Source organism: Microcaecilia unicolor, chromosome 6 (assembly GCF_901765095.1).
Source record: "Microcaecilia unicolor chromosome 6, aMicUni1.1, whole genome shotgun sequence".
Classification (NCBI taxonomy): domain Eukaryota; kingdom Metazoa; phylum Chordata; class Amphibia; order Gymnophiona; family Siphonopidae; genus Microcaecilia; species Microcaecilia unicolor.
Genome location: NC_044036.1, coordinates 25765786 through 25778993, shown reverse-complemented (window position 1 = coordinate 25778993; position 13208 = coordinate 25765786). Strand labels below are relative to the sequence as shown.

Sequence of the window (13208 nt, the reverse complement as noted above, 5' to 3'; positions counted from 1 at the left end):
TTTATTATAAAAGAGAACTGGAAAGGCTTTTTTTTTTCAGATGCTGAGATCCTGTGTCAGAGTGTAGATAAGAGAAGAAAGTCTCACTGACTTTCTGGCATCCAGGAAAAAGCAGATAAGCTCTCATTGCTGTGTTATTAGCTAGAGCTTTGTCATTTTCTTAGAGTAACAGGCTTGGTGAGTGTATGAGTCACCTAAGTATGATAGAGAAACTGATGTCTTTAGTTTGGCTAGGATTGACTCTGCTAATGACTACCGTGTACTGTAAGCTTAGCTAAAAGAAATTATATGATTTTTACTGATCCAGACATGCTTCCTGCTATATTGCAAACCTTCATTCTTGTATCAGTAATTTTACATTGTGATTTCTTTCTAATTGATGCCTGAATAAAAGATCCTAAATTTCAGAGGACAGTTTCTTTCTTTTATATTACCTCAGCTTTGGAAAAGGGGTTAGACATGTCGTAGACACTTTTCCCATAACAGATGTTTGTCCACACTGTCCACCTACCACAAAATAGCAAATGACAAAGGCCTGAATGGCAGAAAGATGATGATGACCAGGTAACTCTGCAAACCAAACGGTCCTCATCTCTCAGCATCAACTGTTATCTTACTTTACCACCAGATATTTCAAGTTTCATTCTCAATTACTTACCCTGGTTTCCCACTGAATCTCTTTCTCCTTCCTTTCTCTGGCTTCAGCTCTTTGCCTCTCTTCCAGCCTGTGCTTTGCTTCTGTGGCTGCATCAATATCTTTGATTTTTAAATTGTTGGTTACATCTTTCCATAGCCTTAAAGTAAAACAGTTACATGACTGAGATAAAGGAAGGTATGCTCCCGTGGCTTTAATAATTTAGGCTCTGATTCAGGTGAGAGCGTTTTCTCCACATACACAAAATGAAGGAAGATTCATACTAAATAAGGTTTTAAGGGTTCAAAACAACCTTTAAATAGATAATGACGGGGAATGGGAACAGAAAATCGCTAGAATAAATCACTGGATGTCCCCAAATAGTATAGATAAGCAAGCAGCTATACACACTATGTGCTTTATGGAAGGAAAAACGGCCTCAAAAAGCTCATGGATATCACTTATCTCTAGAGCTAAACCGGATCAAGTAGATCCTGTCTTCATCATCGGCACGTAAAAAACCTTCAACAACAGAGTCTAGACCACAGACCTACTCAATCAAAAAACTAGTTTAAGCTGCGAGCTAAATGGTACATCGAATGTGCTACAGTAACAAAACAAAGCACTTATCTGTGTGGCTTATGCCTCCAGGCTAGTCTTATGCCTGTGTTCGCTGCATACCTCCATGTGTAATAAGTGCGCCCCAAGCCAACGGTGGCCAGCGTTTCGTTATTGCTGCATCAGGGTCTTGGAAGCTGAAGTACTGCAAAAGTCAGCCAGATTACAGCCACGGACAAGTGCTGTACAGCATCAATCTATGTTTTTTGCAGTAACGATAAGTATAGGTCTGTGGTCTAGACTCTATTGTTGAAGGTTTTTTACGTGCCGATGATGAAGACAGGATCTACTTGATCCGGTTTAGCTCTAGAGATAAGTGATATCCATGAGCTTTTTGAGGCCGTTTTTCCTTCCATAAAGCACATAGTGTGTATAGCTGCTTGCTTATCTATACTATTTGGGGACATCCAGTGATTTATTCAACACAACCTTTTACAGTTATGTCAGTATTTTGTTTTTACTGGATCAAGTATGAATTAACCAATCTAGATTACTTTTAGTCATTTTATTACTATTACGAGTATATGGTCTAGACAAAACTTTAGTGATTATCAAGGCAATGCAAGGCAGTAACCTGCTCACACTACATTACAGGGACTATGAGCATTGGGAGGCAGATCACATTTAACAAAATAAGAGTTTGTGTCTGCAAATATCAACAGTGTGCCAAAATATATAATCTCACACATTGGAGACTAGGGAAGAAGGCACTGAATAGTCTATGTGGACCTAGTATGAGTGCATGTATTACAGGTAGACAAAGGATGCCACCTTGGTTGAGGATACATTTGATTTTAGTAACTTCAGTGCTCATCAAAATTGCACAGAGGGCCTGATATTCAGTCTCTCCTGTCTGCTTAAATCGCCTGTCTTCGCCCAACTGCCGATATTTAGCGGCACTAAAGCAGGGAGTGTAACTAAATATTGCCTCTGACCAGACTCAAAAAAAGTGGGCCGATCACGGGTAGGCCAGAGGGCAGCGCTGGGGATTATGCAGGTGCTGGCAATATTCAGCAAAGACCTGCTTAAATTAAGTGAATCAATTCTGGACATCTCAATAGCTGTCCTAAATTCACCTGCTTAATCTTATGCGAGCCCCAGCTGAATATCCCACATAAAACAATTTTCTTTCTGCCTCACCCCTGGGGCTTACCTGACCTTCCTGGTGGTCCAGGGGGGCAGGAACGAACCTGTTTTGCTCCTGCCCTAGCGGCAGCTTCTTCAAAATGGCTGCCAGCGACCGCTTATGGTACTTGCAGTACTACAAGGACATTTTGAGGTAGCTGTTGCAAGGGGCAGAAACAAGGGGAGATTCGCTCCTGCCCCAATGCACCACCAGGGAGGTCAGCCGGGGCCCGAGGGAGTGGGGGTGTGTGCTGCTGCACATTGGGGGGGGGGGGGGGGGAGGGGAGCCCAGGAAATAGGCCTACAGACTTCATGGGGTGGGAGTGGGAAGGGGGAAAATACATGTTTTTTAATGCAGTTCCTGACCCAATATTCATCCAGGGCTACTCCAGCAGCCAGCCAGCCCTCATTTACAGGGGGATGATCAGAAGCAAACGCCGGCACTAGAAGTTGTTAGCGCCGGCGTTTGCTAACGCCCCATGATCAGAGCCCTCGAGCGCGTGAAACAATGCACTCGAGGGCTCTGAACACAACTAGCATGCAAATGCATGCTAAACAGGGATAAACATATTCATCCCCAATGATCAGCGGCCAGCGTGCCAAAGATTAGGTCGCTGGCCGCGGCAAATCCTACGCCAGCTCCGAGCTGGCATTAGGGTTTGTAGATCATTGGGGAGGAATGGCGAGCATGCTGGCAGGCCCCCATTCCCCCTAAACAGCAAACCTGCCAGCGAAAGGTTCAGGGAGGGCTGGAGATCCGGTGGGTCTCCAGCCCCCCCCCCCCCCAACTCCCCCAGAAAAAGGTCCCTGGTGGCCTCGTGGGTGACCAACCACCCCCTGCAGCTACGGGGGGGGGGGGGGGGGGCTCCCTTATATGGTGTATAGCCACGCATCCCAGGATACACTGGGCAGAGCTGGGCGCCACCATTTTGCGGCATCGCAGGAAGAGGAGGGAGGCAGGCTACCCTCCCTCCTCCAACACACAAGGTAGGGGGGTCTGGACCACCAGGGATCCCTTGCTGGGGGACTACGGGGGGCTGGAGACCCACCGGATCTCCAGCCCTCCCTGAACCTGGGGGGGGGGGGGGATCAGTTTCACGTAAAGGAGTGTGCACAGGAGGACGTCAGCAAGAAGAAAGAGCAGGGCAGCGAACGCGCCTGCGCTGAAGAAGACTTCAGCGGGTGTGGGGAGGGGGTTGGGAACCCCCGCCAGCAAAGGTATTTTTGCTTTTGCGGGGGGGGGGGGGAGCAACGAAGCGGTGAGGGGAGGAGGTGAGGTGAGGGGGGGCTCTGGCTCTAGCCCCCTCCCACTGCGAAGTCTGGCTATGCCCCTGGCTCAGGTGCTTTCAGATGGCTTCTAAAGGATGGGCTGGGACGTTTAGCAAGTTATTTTACTTAAGCAGTGGGGATTGGGGCTAGTCACTAAAGTGCAGTAGCAGACATTAATGCTAACACAGGTTGCACAACCCTATTATTTTTTAAATAGGGCCAATTAAGTAGCTTATGCCTAGTAACATTTGTGCAATGTACCACACGCACCAATAGTATAGACTGCCCTTTTTATGACAAACTTGAATTATATAATAGATACACACCAGGATACATTCTTGTAGTCTGAACACATGGTGTTAATTAGCACTTTGCATGAGCACAATTAAAATAACCTTTTCCCATTTAACATTCTTACCTTCGAGACTCAAAGTCCTCCTGATCCTCCAGTTTTCTCACCTTTTTCTTAACTATAGGCATTTTCTTGGTATCTATAAATGAAACATTCTCCTACATACAGAAATAAGAATTGCAATGTTATATAAGCATACCGACCCTCAAGACTACCTCCAAAAGCAGCACTTTCCAATTCTCCACTTGCTCATTTCTTGAATCTTTTGCTTCCTAATTTATTCTTGTAGATTTTCCTTTTCTTCAATATAGTTTACTACTTATAAGTCAGACTTTGTGGCAATAAAAAACTGGGCACCTGTAATTACAGCCATTATTTCCCATCCTCAATAAAAACTCTTCCAAGTGTACTGTCCTAGTGGTGAAGTTCCATTTTACAATTCAATGTATGGTCTCTTATGTTAATCTGCACACCACCACCTCAGTTGACTTGCATTCAGAATATTAATCCTGGGGAAATTCTGTGCAACTGCACAGTGCAGAATTCACCAGCCCAGCAGGTGAATTCTTTAAAGCTGCTGCCATCAAATCTCTCCCCCCTCCCCCGCAGAGACTGCGTGGTAGGAGGAGGAGGAAGTGAACTGCTGCACATTAGGTCACTTCCTCCTCCCTCTGCCGGCTTAGACCAGACTGTTTATGTAAATTGCAGGAGTCCATATGTGCAGCGGATCACTTCCTCCTCCTCCTGCGCACGATCTCTGCAGGGGAGGGAAAGAGCCGGCATCTGCTCCAAGTGTATAATATGCGGAGGGGGAAGGGAGAAGGGGGAGGCAGGCTAAGGTGAACATGCCATTAGACAGGGTGGAAGGAGGCAAATAAATGTGAATGTGCCTTTGGGGGGGGCAAACGATGGTAAATGTGATATAGAGATGGTTGGGGGGGCAAACAAAGTTGAGTGTGCTATAGAGGTGGTGGGAGGGTGAAGCAGACAATGGTGAATGTGCCATGGGGAAGGTGGGGGAGCAGAATAAGGCGAATGTGCCATAGAGGTGGGCAGAACAAGGTGAGTGTATGCCATGGGGAGGGTAAGGGGAGTGTGGGAAGAGCAAGGTAACTGTGAGCTCTGGGGTTTGGGGGGAGAGGGAGCAGTAAAAGCTGACAGTGTGCCACTGGGCTTTTTGGGATGGGCCAGAGAAAGCTGAGTGTGCGCCATGGGGAGGGGGTGTGGGAGAGAGATACAATGATAGCTGTGGAGAGGAGAAAGAATGAGAGGTAGGGGTGTATGCTTGGTGGGAGGAAGAATAAGACGGGTGCATACCTGGGAGGGAGAATGAGAGTTAGGGCACTGCATGTAGAAGATGACTTTGGGGTAGAATTAGGAATCTTGCTGAGTGTTAGAGGGACAGAAAACAGCAGTTGGAGTGAGAGATGGAACTGGGGAAGCTGGAACTTGGAGGGAAACAGGAGGAGGGTATTTCAGGCCTTAGGATGGGGAAATTCTGTGCAAAAACACTACAAATAAAGCATACAGTTCTTGGCAGAATTTTCAAAACTTTTGTGCAGAATTCCCCCAAGAGTAGAATTTGAGTGTTTAAAACTGTAATCTATAGAAATGCTAAATAGTAGTAGTAGTAGAAGTCCTTAATGATTCCTAGAAGGTCTTCTGCTATAAACAATATTTGTGTCTAACCTCACATCTTCAGCCAATTCCCAATTATCACTGCAACATTTTATTTCCAAGAAAGCAGACATTGATACTGTCCTAATATTTAAAATTTTCACGTGTATTTTTTTCTTGCAAATAAAGCCTCCCATAATTCATTTTACTTGTACAAAGAACAAAAATCATTATTGCAGCTGGCTCAAACCAGAACAGATTTCCCTTCATACTTAGGATTTACCGTGTCAAGCAAAGACTGGAATCAAGCCATCTAATAATGTGTGGCGGCTTTTATTTCCAACGAGTTGGATGTTTTATTTGGCCTAAAATATCTGCCAGTTGTTTCAAATATAGCGAATGCTACATACCTGTAGAAGGTATTCTCCGAGGACAGCAGGCTGATTGTTCTCACTGATGGGTGACGTCCACGGCAGCCCCTCCAATCGGAAACTTCACTAGCAAAGTCCTTTGCTAGTCCTCGCGCGCCCGCGCGCACCGCGCATGCGCGGCCGTCTTCCCGCCCGAAACCGGCTCGAGCCGGCCAGTCCAGTATGTAGCAAGACAATATACTTCAAGGGAAGACACAACTCCAAAGGGGAGGCGGGCGGGTTTGTGAGAACAATCAGCCTGCTGTCCTCGGAGAATACCTTCTACAGGTATGTAGCATTCGCTTTCTCCGAGGACAAGCAGGCTGCTTGTTCTCACTGATGGGGTATCCCTAGCCCCCAGGCTCACTCAAAACAACAACCATGGTCAATTGGGCCTCGCAACGGCGAGGACATAACTGAGATTGACCTAAAAAATTTACCAACTAACTGAGTGTAGCCTGGAACAGAACAAACAGGGCCCTCGGGGGGTGGAGTTGGATCCTAAAGCCCAAACAGGTTCTGAAGAACTGACTGCCCGAACCGACTGTCGCGTCGGGTATCCTGCTGCAGGCAGTAATGAGATGTGAATGTGTGGACAGATGACCACGTCGCAGCTTTGCAAATTTCTTCAATGGAGGCTGACTTCAAGTGGGCTACCGACGCAGCCATGGCTCTAACATTATGAGCCGTGACATGACCCTCAAGAGCCAGCCCCGCCTGGGCGTAAGTGAAGGAAATGCAATCTGCTAGCCAATTGGATATGGTGCGTTTCCCTACAGCCACTCCCCTCCTATTGGGATCAAAAGAAACAAACAATTGGGCGGACTGTCTGTGGGGCTGTGTCCGCTCCAGGTAGAAGGCCAATGCTCTTTTGCAGTCCAATGTGTGCAGCTGACGTTCAGCAGGGCAGGAATGAGGACGGGGAAAGAATGTTGGCAAGACAATTGACTGGTTCAGATGGAACTCCGACACGACCTTTGGCAGAAACTCTGTTGTGATGAAATTTGGTGTAAGGGGCCTGGGCTACCAGGGCCTGAAGCTCACTGACTCTACGAGCCGAAGTAACTGCCACCAAGAAAATGACCTTCCAGGTCAAGTACTTCGGATGGCAGGAATTCAGTGGCTCAAAAGGAGGTTTCATCAGCTGGGTGAGAACGACATTGAGATCCCATGACACTGTAGGAGGCTTGACAGGGGGCTTTGACAACAGCAAACCTCTCATAAAGCGAACAACTAAAGGCTGTCCTGAGATTGGCTTACCTTCCACTTGGTAATGGTATGCACTGATTGCACTAAGGTGAACCCTTACGGAGTTGGTCTTAAGACCAGACTCAGACAAGTGCAGAAGGTATTCAAGCAGGGTCTGTGTAGGGCAAGAGCGAGGATCTAGGGCCTTGCTGTCACACCAGACGGCAAACCTCCTCCAATGAAAGAAGTAACTTCTCTTAGTGGAGTCTTTCCTGGAAGCAAGCAAGATGCGGGAGACACCCTCTGGCAGACCCAAAGAGGCAAAGTCTACGCCCTCAACATCCAGGCCGTGAGAGCCAGAGACCGGAGGTTGGGATGCAGAAGAGCCCCTTCGTCCTGCGTGATGAGGGTCGGAAAACAGTCCAATCTCCACGGTTCTTCGGAGGATAACTCCAGAAGAAGAGGGAACCAGATCTGACGCGGCCAAAAAGGAGCAATCAGAATCATGGTGCCTCGGTCTTGCTTGAGTTTCAACAAAGTCTTCCCCACCAGAGGGATGGGAGGATAAGCATACAGCAGGCCCTCCCCCCAATCCAGGAGGAAGGCATCCGATGCCAGTCTGCCGTGGGCCTGAAGCCTAGAACAGAACTGAGGGACTTTGTGGTTCACTCGAGATGCGAAGAGATCTACCAAGGGGGTGCCCCACACCTGGAAGATCTGTCGTACCACACGGGAATTGAGCGACCACTCGTGAGGTTGCATAATCCTGCTCAACCTGTCGGCCAGACTGTTGTTTACGCCTGCCAGATATGTGGCTTGGAGCACCATGCCGTGACGGCGAGCCCAGAGCCACATGCTGACGGCTTCCTGACACAGGGGGCGAGATCCGGTGCCCCCCTGCTTGTTGACATAGTACATGGCAACCTGGTTGTCTGTCTGAATTTGGATAATTTGGTGGGACAGCCGATCTCTGAAAGCCTTCAGAGCGTTCCAGATCGCTCGTAACTCCAGAAGATTGATCTGCAGATCGCGTTCCTGGAGGGACCAGCTTCCTTGGGTGTGAAGCCCATCGACATGAGCTCCCCATCCCAGGAGGGACGCATCCGTGGTCAGCACTTTTTGTGGCTGAGGAATTTGGAAGGGACGTCCCAGAGTCAAATTGGAGCAAATCGTCCACCAATACAGGGATTTGAGAAAACTCGTGGACAGGTGGATCACGTCCTCTAGACCCCCAGCGGCCTGATACCACTGGGAGGCTAGGGTCCATTGAGCAGATCTCATGTGAAGGCGGGCCATGGGAGTCACATGAACTGTGGAGGCCATGTGGCCCAGCAATCTCAACATCTGCCGAGCTGTGATCTGCTGGGACGCTCGCACCCGCGAGACGAGGGACAACAAGTTGTTGGTTCTCGTCTCTGGGAGATAGGCGCGAGCCGTCCGAGAATCCAGCAGAGCTCCTATGAATTCGAGTCTCTGCACTGGAAGAAGATGGGACTTTGGATAATTTATCACAAACCCCAGTAGCTCCAGTAGGCGAATAGTCATCTGCATGGACTGCAGGGCTCCTGCCTCGGATGTGTTCTTCACCAGCCAATCGTCGAGATATGGGAACACGTGCACCCCCAGCCTGCGAAGCGCCGCTGCTACCACAGCTAGGCACTTGGTGAACACCCTGGGCGCAGAGGCGAGCCCAAAGGGTAGCACACAGTACTGGAAGTGGCGTGTGCCCAACTGAAATCGCAGATACTGTCTGTGAGCTGGCAGTATCGGGATGTGTGTGTAGGCATCCTTCAAGTCCAGAGAGCATAGCCAATCGTTTTGCTGAATCATGGGGAGAAGGGTGCCCAGGGAAAGCATCCTGAACTTTTCTTTTACGAGATATTTGTTCAGGGCCCTTAGGTCTAGGATGGGACGCATCCCCCCTGTTTTCTTTTCCACAAGGAAGTACCTGGAATAGAATCCCAGCCCTTCTTGCCCGGATGGCACGGGCTCGACCGCATTGGCGCTGAGAAGGGCGGAGAGTTCCTCTGCAAGTACCTTCTTGTGCTGGAAGCTGTAAGACTGAGCTCCCGGTGGACAATTTGGAGGTTTTGAGGTCAAATTGAGGGTGTACCCCTGCCGGACTATTTGCAGAACCCACTGATCGGAGGTTATGAGAGGCCACCTTTGGTGAAAAGCTTTCAACCTCCCTCCGACTGGCAGGTCGCCCGGCACGGACACTTGGATGTCGGCTATGCTCTGCTGGAGCCAGTCAAAAGCTCGCCCCTTGCTTTTGCTGGGGAGCCGTGGGGCCTTGCTGAGTCGCACGCTGCTGACGAGAGCGAGCGCGCTGGGGCTTAGCCTGGGCCGCAGGCTGTCGGGAAGGAGGATTGTACCTACGCTTACCAGAAGAGTAGGGAACAGTCTTCCTTCCCCCGAAAAATCGTCTACCTGTAGAGGTAGAAGCTGAAGGCTGCCGGCGGGCGAATTTGTCGAATGCGGTGTCCCGCTGGTGGAGAGACTCTACCACCTGTTCGACTTTTTCACCAAAAATGTTGTCCGCACGGCAAGGCGAGTCCGCAATCCGCTGCTGGAGTCTATTCTCCAGGTCGGCGGCACGCAGCCATGAGAGCCTCCGCATCCCCACACCTTGAGCAGCGGCCCTGGACGCAACATTAAAAAGTGTCATAAACTCCTCTGGCCAGGAATTTTCTGCACGCCTTCAGCTGCCTGACCACCTCCTGAAAAGGCTTGGCTTGCTCAGGGGGAAGAGCATCAACCAAGCCCGCCAACTGCCGCACATTGTTCCGCATGTGTATGCTCGTGTAGAGCTGGTAAGACTGGATCTTGGACACGAGCATAGACGAATGGTAGGCCTTCCTCCCAAAGGAGTCTAAGGTTCTAGCGTCCTTGCCCGGGGGCGCCGAAGCATGTTCCCTAGAACTCTTAGCCTTCTTTAGGGCCAAATCCACAACTCCAGAGTCATGAGGCAACTGAGTGCGCATCAGCTCTGGGTCCCCATGGATCCGGTACTGGGACTCGATCTTCTTGGGAATGTGGGGATTAGTTAATGGCTTGGTCCAGTTCGCAAGCAATGTCTTTTTCAGGACATGGTGCAAGGGAACAGTGGACGCTTCCTTAGGTGGAGAAGGATAGTCCAGGAGCTCAAACATTTCAGCCCTGGGCTCGTCCTCCACAACCACCGGGAAGGGGATGGCCGTAGACATCTCCCGGACAAAGGAGGCAAAAGACAGACTCTCGGGAGGAGAAAGCTGTCTTTCAGGAGAGGGAGTGGGATCAGACGGAAGACCCTCAGACTCCTCGTCAGAGAAATATCTGGGATCTTCCTCTTCCTCCCACGAGGCCTCACCCTCGGTGTCAGACACAAGTTCACGGACCTGTGTCTGCAACCTCGCCCTGCTCGACTCCGTGGAACCACGTCCACGATGGGGGCGTCGAGAGGTAGACTCCCTGGCCCGCATCGGCGAAGCTCCCTCCGCCGACGTAGTCGGGGAGCCCTCCTGGGAGGTGGCCGCGGTCGGCACCGGACGCGGTACCGACGTCGGGGACCTCAACCTGGGCGATGGGCCAGCCGGCGCCACGCTCGACGGTACCGGAGGCGCAAGCACCGCCGGTACCGGAGGGGTAGGGCGCAACAGCTCTCCCAGAATCTCTGGGAGAACGGCCCGGAGGCTCTCGTTCAGAGTGGCTGCAGAAAAAGGCTGAGAGGTCGATGCAGGCGTCGACGTCAGAACCTGTTCCGGGCGAGGAGGCTGTTCCGGGCTGTCCAGAGTGGAGCGCATCGACACCTCTTGAACAGAGGGTGAGCGGTCCTCTCGGTGCCGATGCCTGCTGGGTGCCGAATCCCTCGGCGACCCAGAGCTCTCGGTGCCGACACGGGGAGGAGACCGGTGTCGATGCTTCTTCGGTTTCTTCCGAAGCATGTCACCGGAGCTCCCCGGCACCGACGAGGACGTAGAATCCATCCGTCGCTTCCTCGGGGCCGAGGCCGAAGGAGGTCGGTCTCGGGGGGGCTGTACCGCAGGAGCCCTCAGGGTAGGAGGAGACCCACCCGAAGGCTCACCGCCACCAGCAGGGGAATGGACAGCCCTCACCTGCACTCCTGACGATGCACCACCGTCCGACGATATCAGCAGACGAGGTCCTGGTACCACCGACGTCGATGCAGCTATCCGATGTCTCGGCGCCGATGCAGAGGCCCGATGCCTCGATGCACTCGATGCAGGGGCGGCCGAGGAAGATGGTCTGGACGCTGACGACGTCGATGCACTCGAAGATCCCGGTGCCGATGCCGACGAAGAGCCCGAGAACAACACGTTCCACTGGGCTAGTCTCGCTACCTGAGTCCGCCTTTGAAGCAGGGAACAGACTGCAGTTCTGAGGGCGGTGCTCGGCCCCCAGACACTGAAGACACGACGAGTGTCGATCAGTGAGCGAGATAACCCGGGCGCACTGGGTGCACTTCTTGAAGCCGCTGGAAGGCTTCGATGTCATGGGCGGAAAAATCACGCCGGCGAAATCAAAATCCGAAATGACGGAAAAAGAGCACCAAAACTTTAGAGGGAGAAAATCTCGACCGAGGCCGAAAAGAGGTCTACCCCGACGACGAAAGAAAACTTACCGGGGCAAAAAGCTGGAAGTACGGGGAGGATTGACACGAAACCCGGTGGCGGGTTTCCGGAGCACTTCCCGACTTAAACGAAAGCTTTTCCGAAGAAAAAACACGCTCAAAACAATTTGGACGCGCGAGGTCGATTTTCCGGGGCTCGACACGGCGAAAAAACGACCGTACCGAGTGCGGACAAAAGAAGACTGGCCGGCTCGAGCCGGTTTCGGGCGGGAAGATGGCCGCGCATGCGCGGTGCGCGTGGGCGCGCGAGGACTAGCAAAGGACTTTGCTAGTGAAGTTTCCGATTGGAGGGGCTGCCGTGGACGTCACCCATCAGTGAGAACAAGCAGCCTGCTTGTCCTCGGAGAATAACTATAACTTACTAAACAAACTCTTCCATTTGAAATCCTATATAATTTCTACTTTGGAAATCTGGTCATATTAGCCTAAGTTGCAGACCATTAGTATTCATTAATCCAAAGATGTATTTATTTTGGCATTTTTGTGGCGTCCTAAACCAAGGAGGCCATATATAACCCAGAATTGTACACAGAAGTGAGTTAGAAGAGTGATGATGTCAACAGTGCTTGCGGAGTTCTACAAGAAGTTTTGTAAAGGTTAACCAAGCTGTGGGAATGTTTCAGATCTTTTCAATAGCTGCTCTCCAGAGCAATCATTTTCAGCACCATCTGACTTTTCAGGATATCCATAATCCGTCTCAGGTGCATTCATTATGAACATCCTGAAAGCTGGACTGGTAGAACCACTGCTCTAGGGGAAGCAGACAACACTTCTTTGCGAGACAGCATGCAGAACGAATTACCCTGGCAAAAAGACACACAATCACAGATTGGTATTAAGCAAGAAAAGCTACCGATGCCAAAAAGTTGGAATTAACACAAATGATCTGTTCAGGAAAAGTCTGAATTACCCCTGTTGCATATTTTGCGTACATGACACCATTCCATTCTCCTTCAACCGAACAGAAGGACTTCTTGTCATTAGGAGAACTACATGGAAGACAAAAAAGCAAAAAAAAAAATACCAAAATTTACTCTCAAATTAAGACAGTTAAATTTAACACACTATCCTTTACATTACCACAAAAATGAAAATGTTAATCAAAACAGCAACTATCCAGATTTATGTTATCCAAAACAACAGATTGAGGATCTCCTAACTAAAACCTGGGGACCAGATGTGACTATTGTTTATAGTCTATCATGCTTTTCTTATCCAGATTAGATTGAATAAATTCACAATTTGTAGGGTAAAGCTGATGTATTAAAAAAAAAAAATCAGATGAATCATTTCCCCCCCCAAACCCACCTCCCCGCTCCCCCCGTTTTCTATTTCTGTTGATGGCTCTCTCATTCTCCCCGTCTC

General features: G+C 50.1%; 1 protein-coding gene across 12 annotated transcripts in view; it reads right to left on the bottom strand.

Annotated features, from left to right (window-relative positions):
- Nucleotides 1-13208, bottom strand: part of OSBPL9 (oxysterol binding protein like 9) — a 272285-nt gene that overhangs the window by 9453 nt on the left and 249624 nt on the right. For all 12 annotated transcript variants that reach the window (XM_030205278.1, XM_030205279.1, XM_030205282.1 and 9 more), the window contains 3 exons: nucleotides 12754-12832; nucleotides 4065-4156; nucleotides 659-794 (listed from right to left, as the gene is read on the bottom strand). In XM_030205278.1, the coding sequence (XP_030061138.1) occupies nucleotides 659-794; nucleotides 4065-4156; nucleotides 12754-12832 (307 nt within the window). The remainder of the gene's footprint in view (nucleotides 1-658; nucleotides 795-4064; nucleotides 4157-12753; nucleotides 12833-13208) is intronic.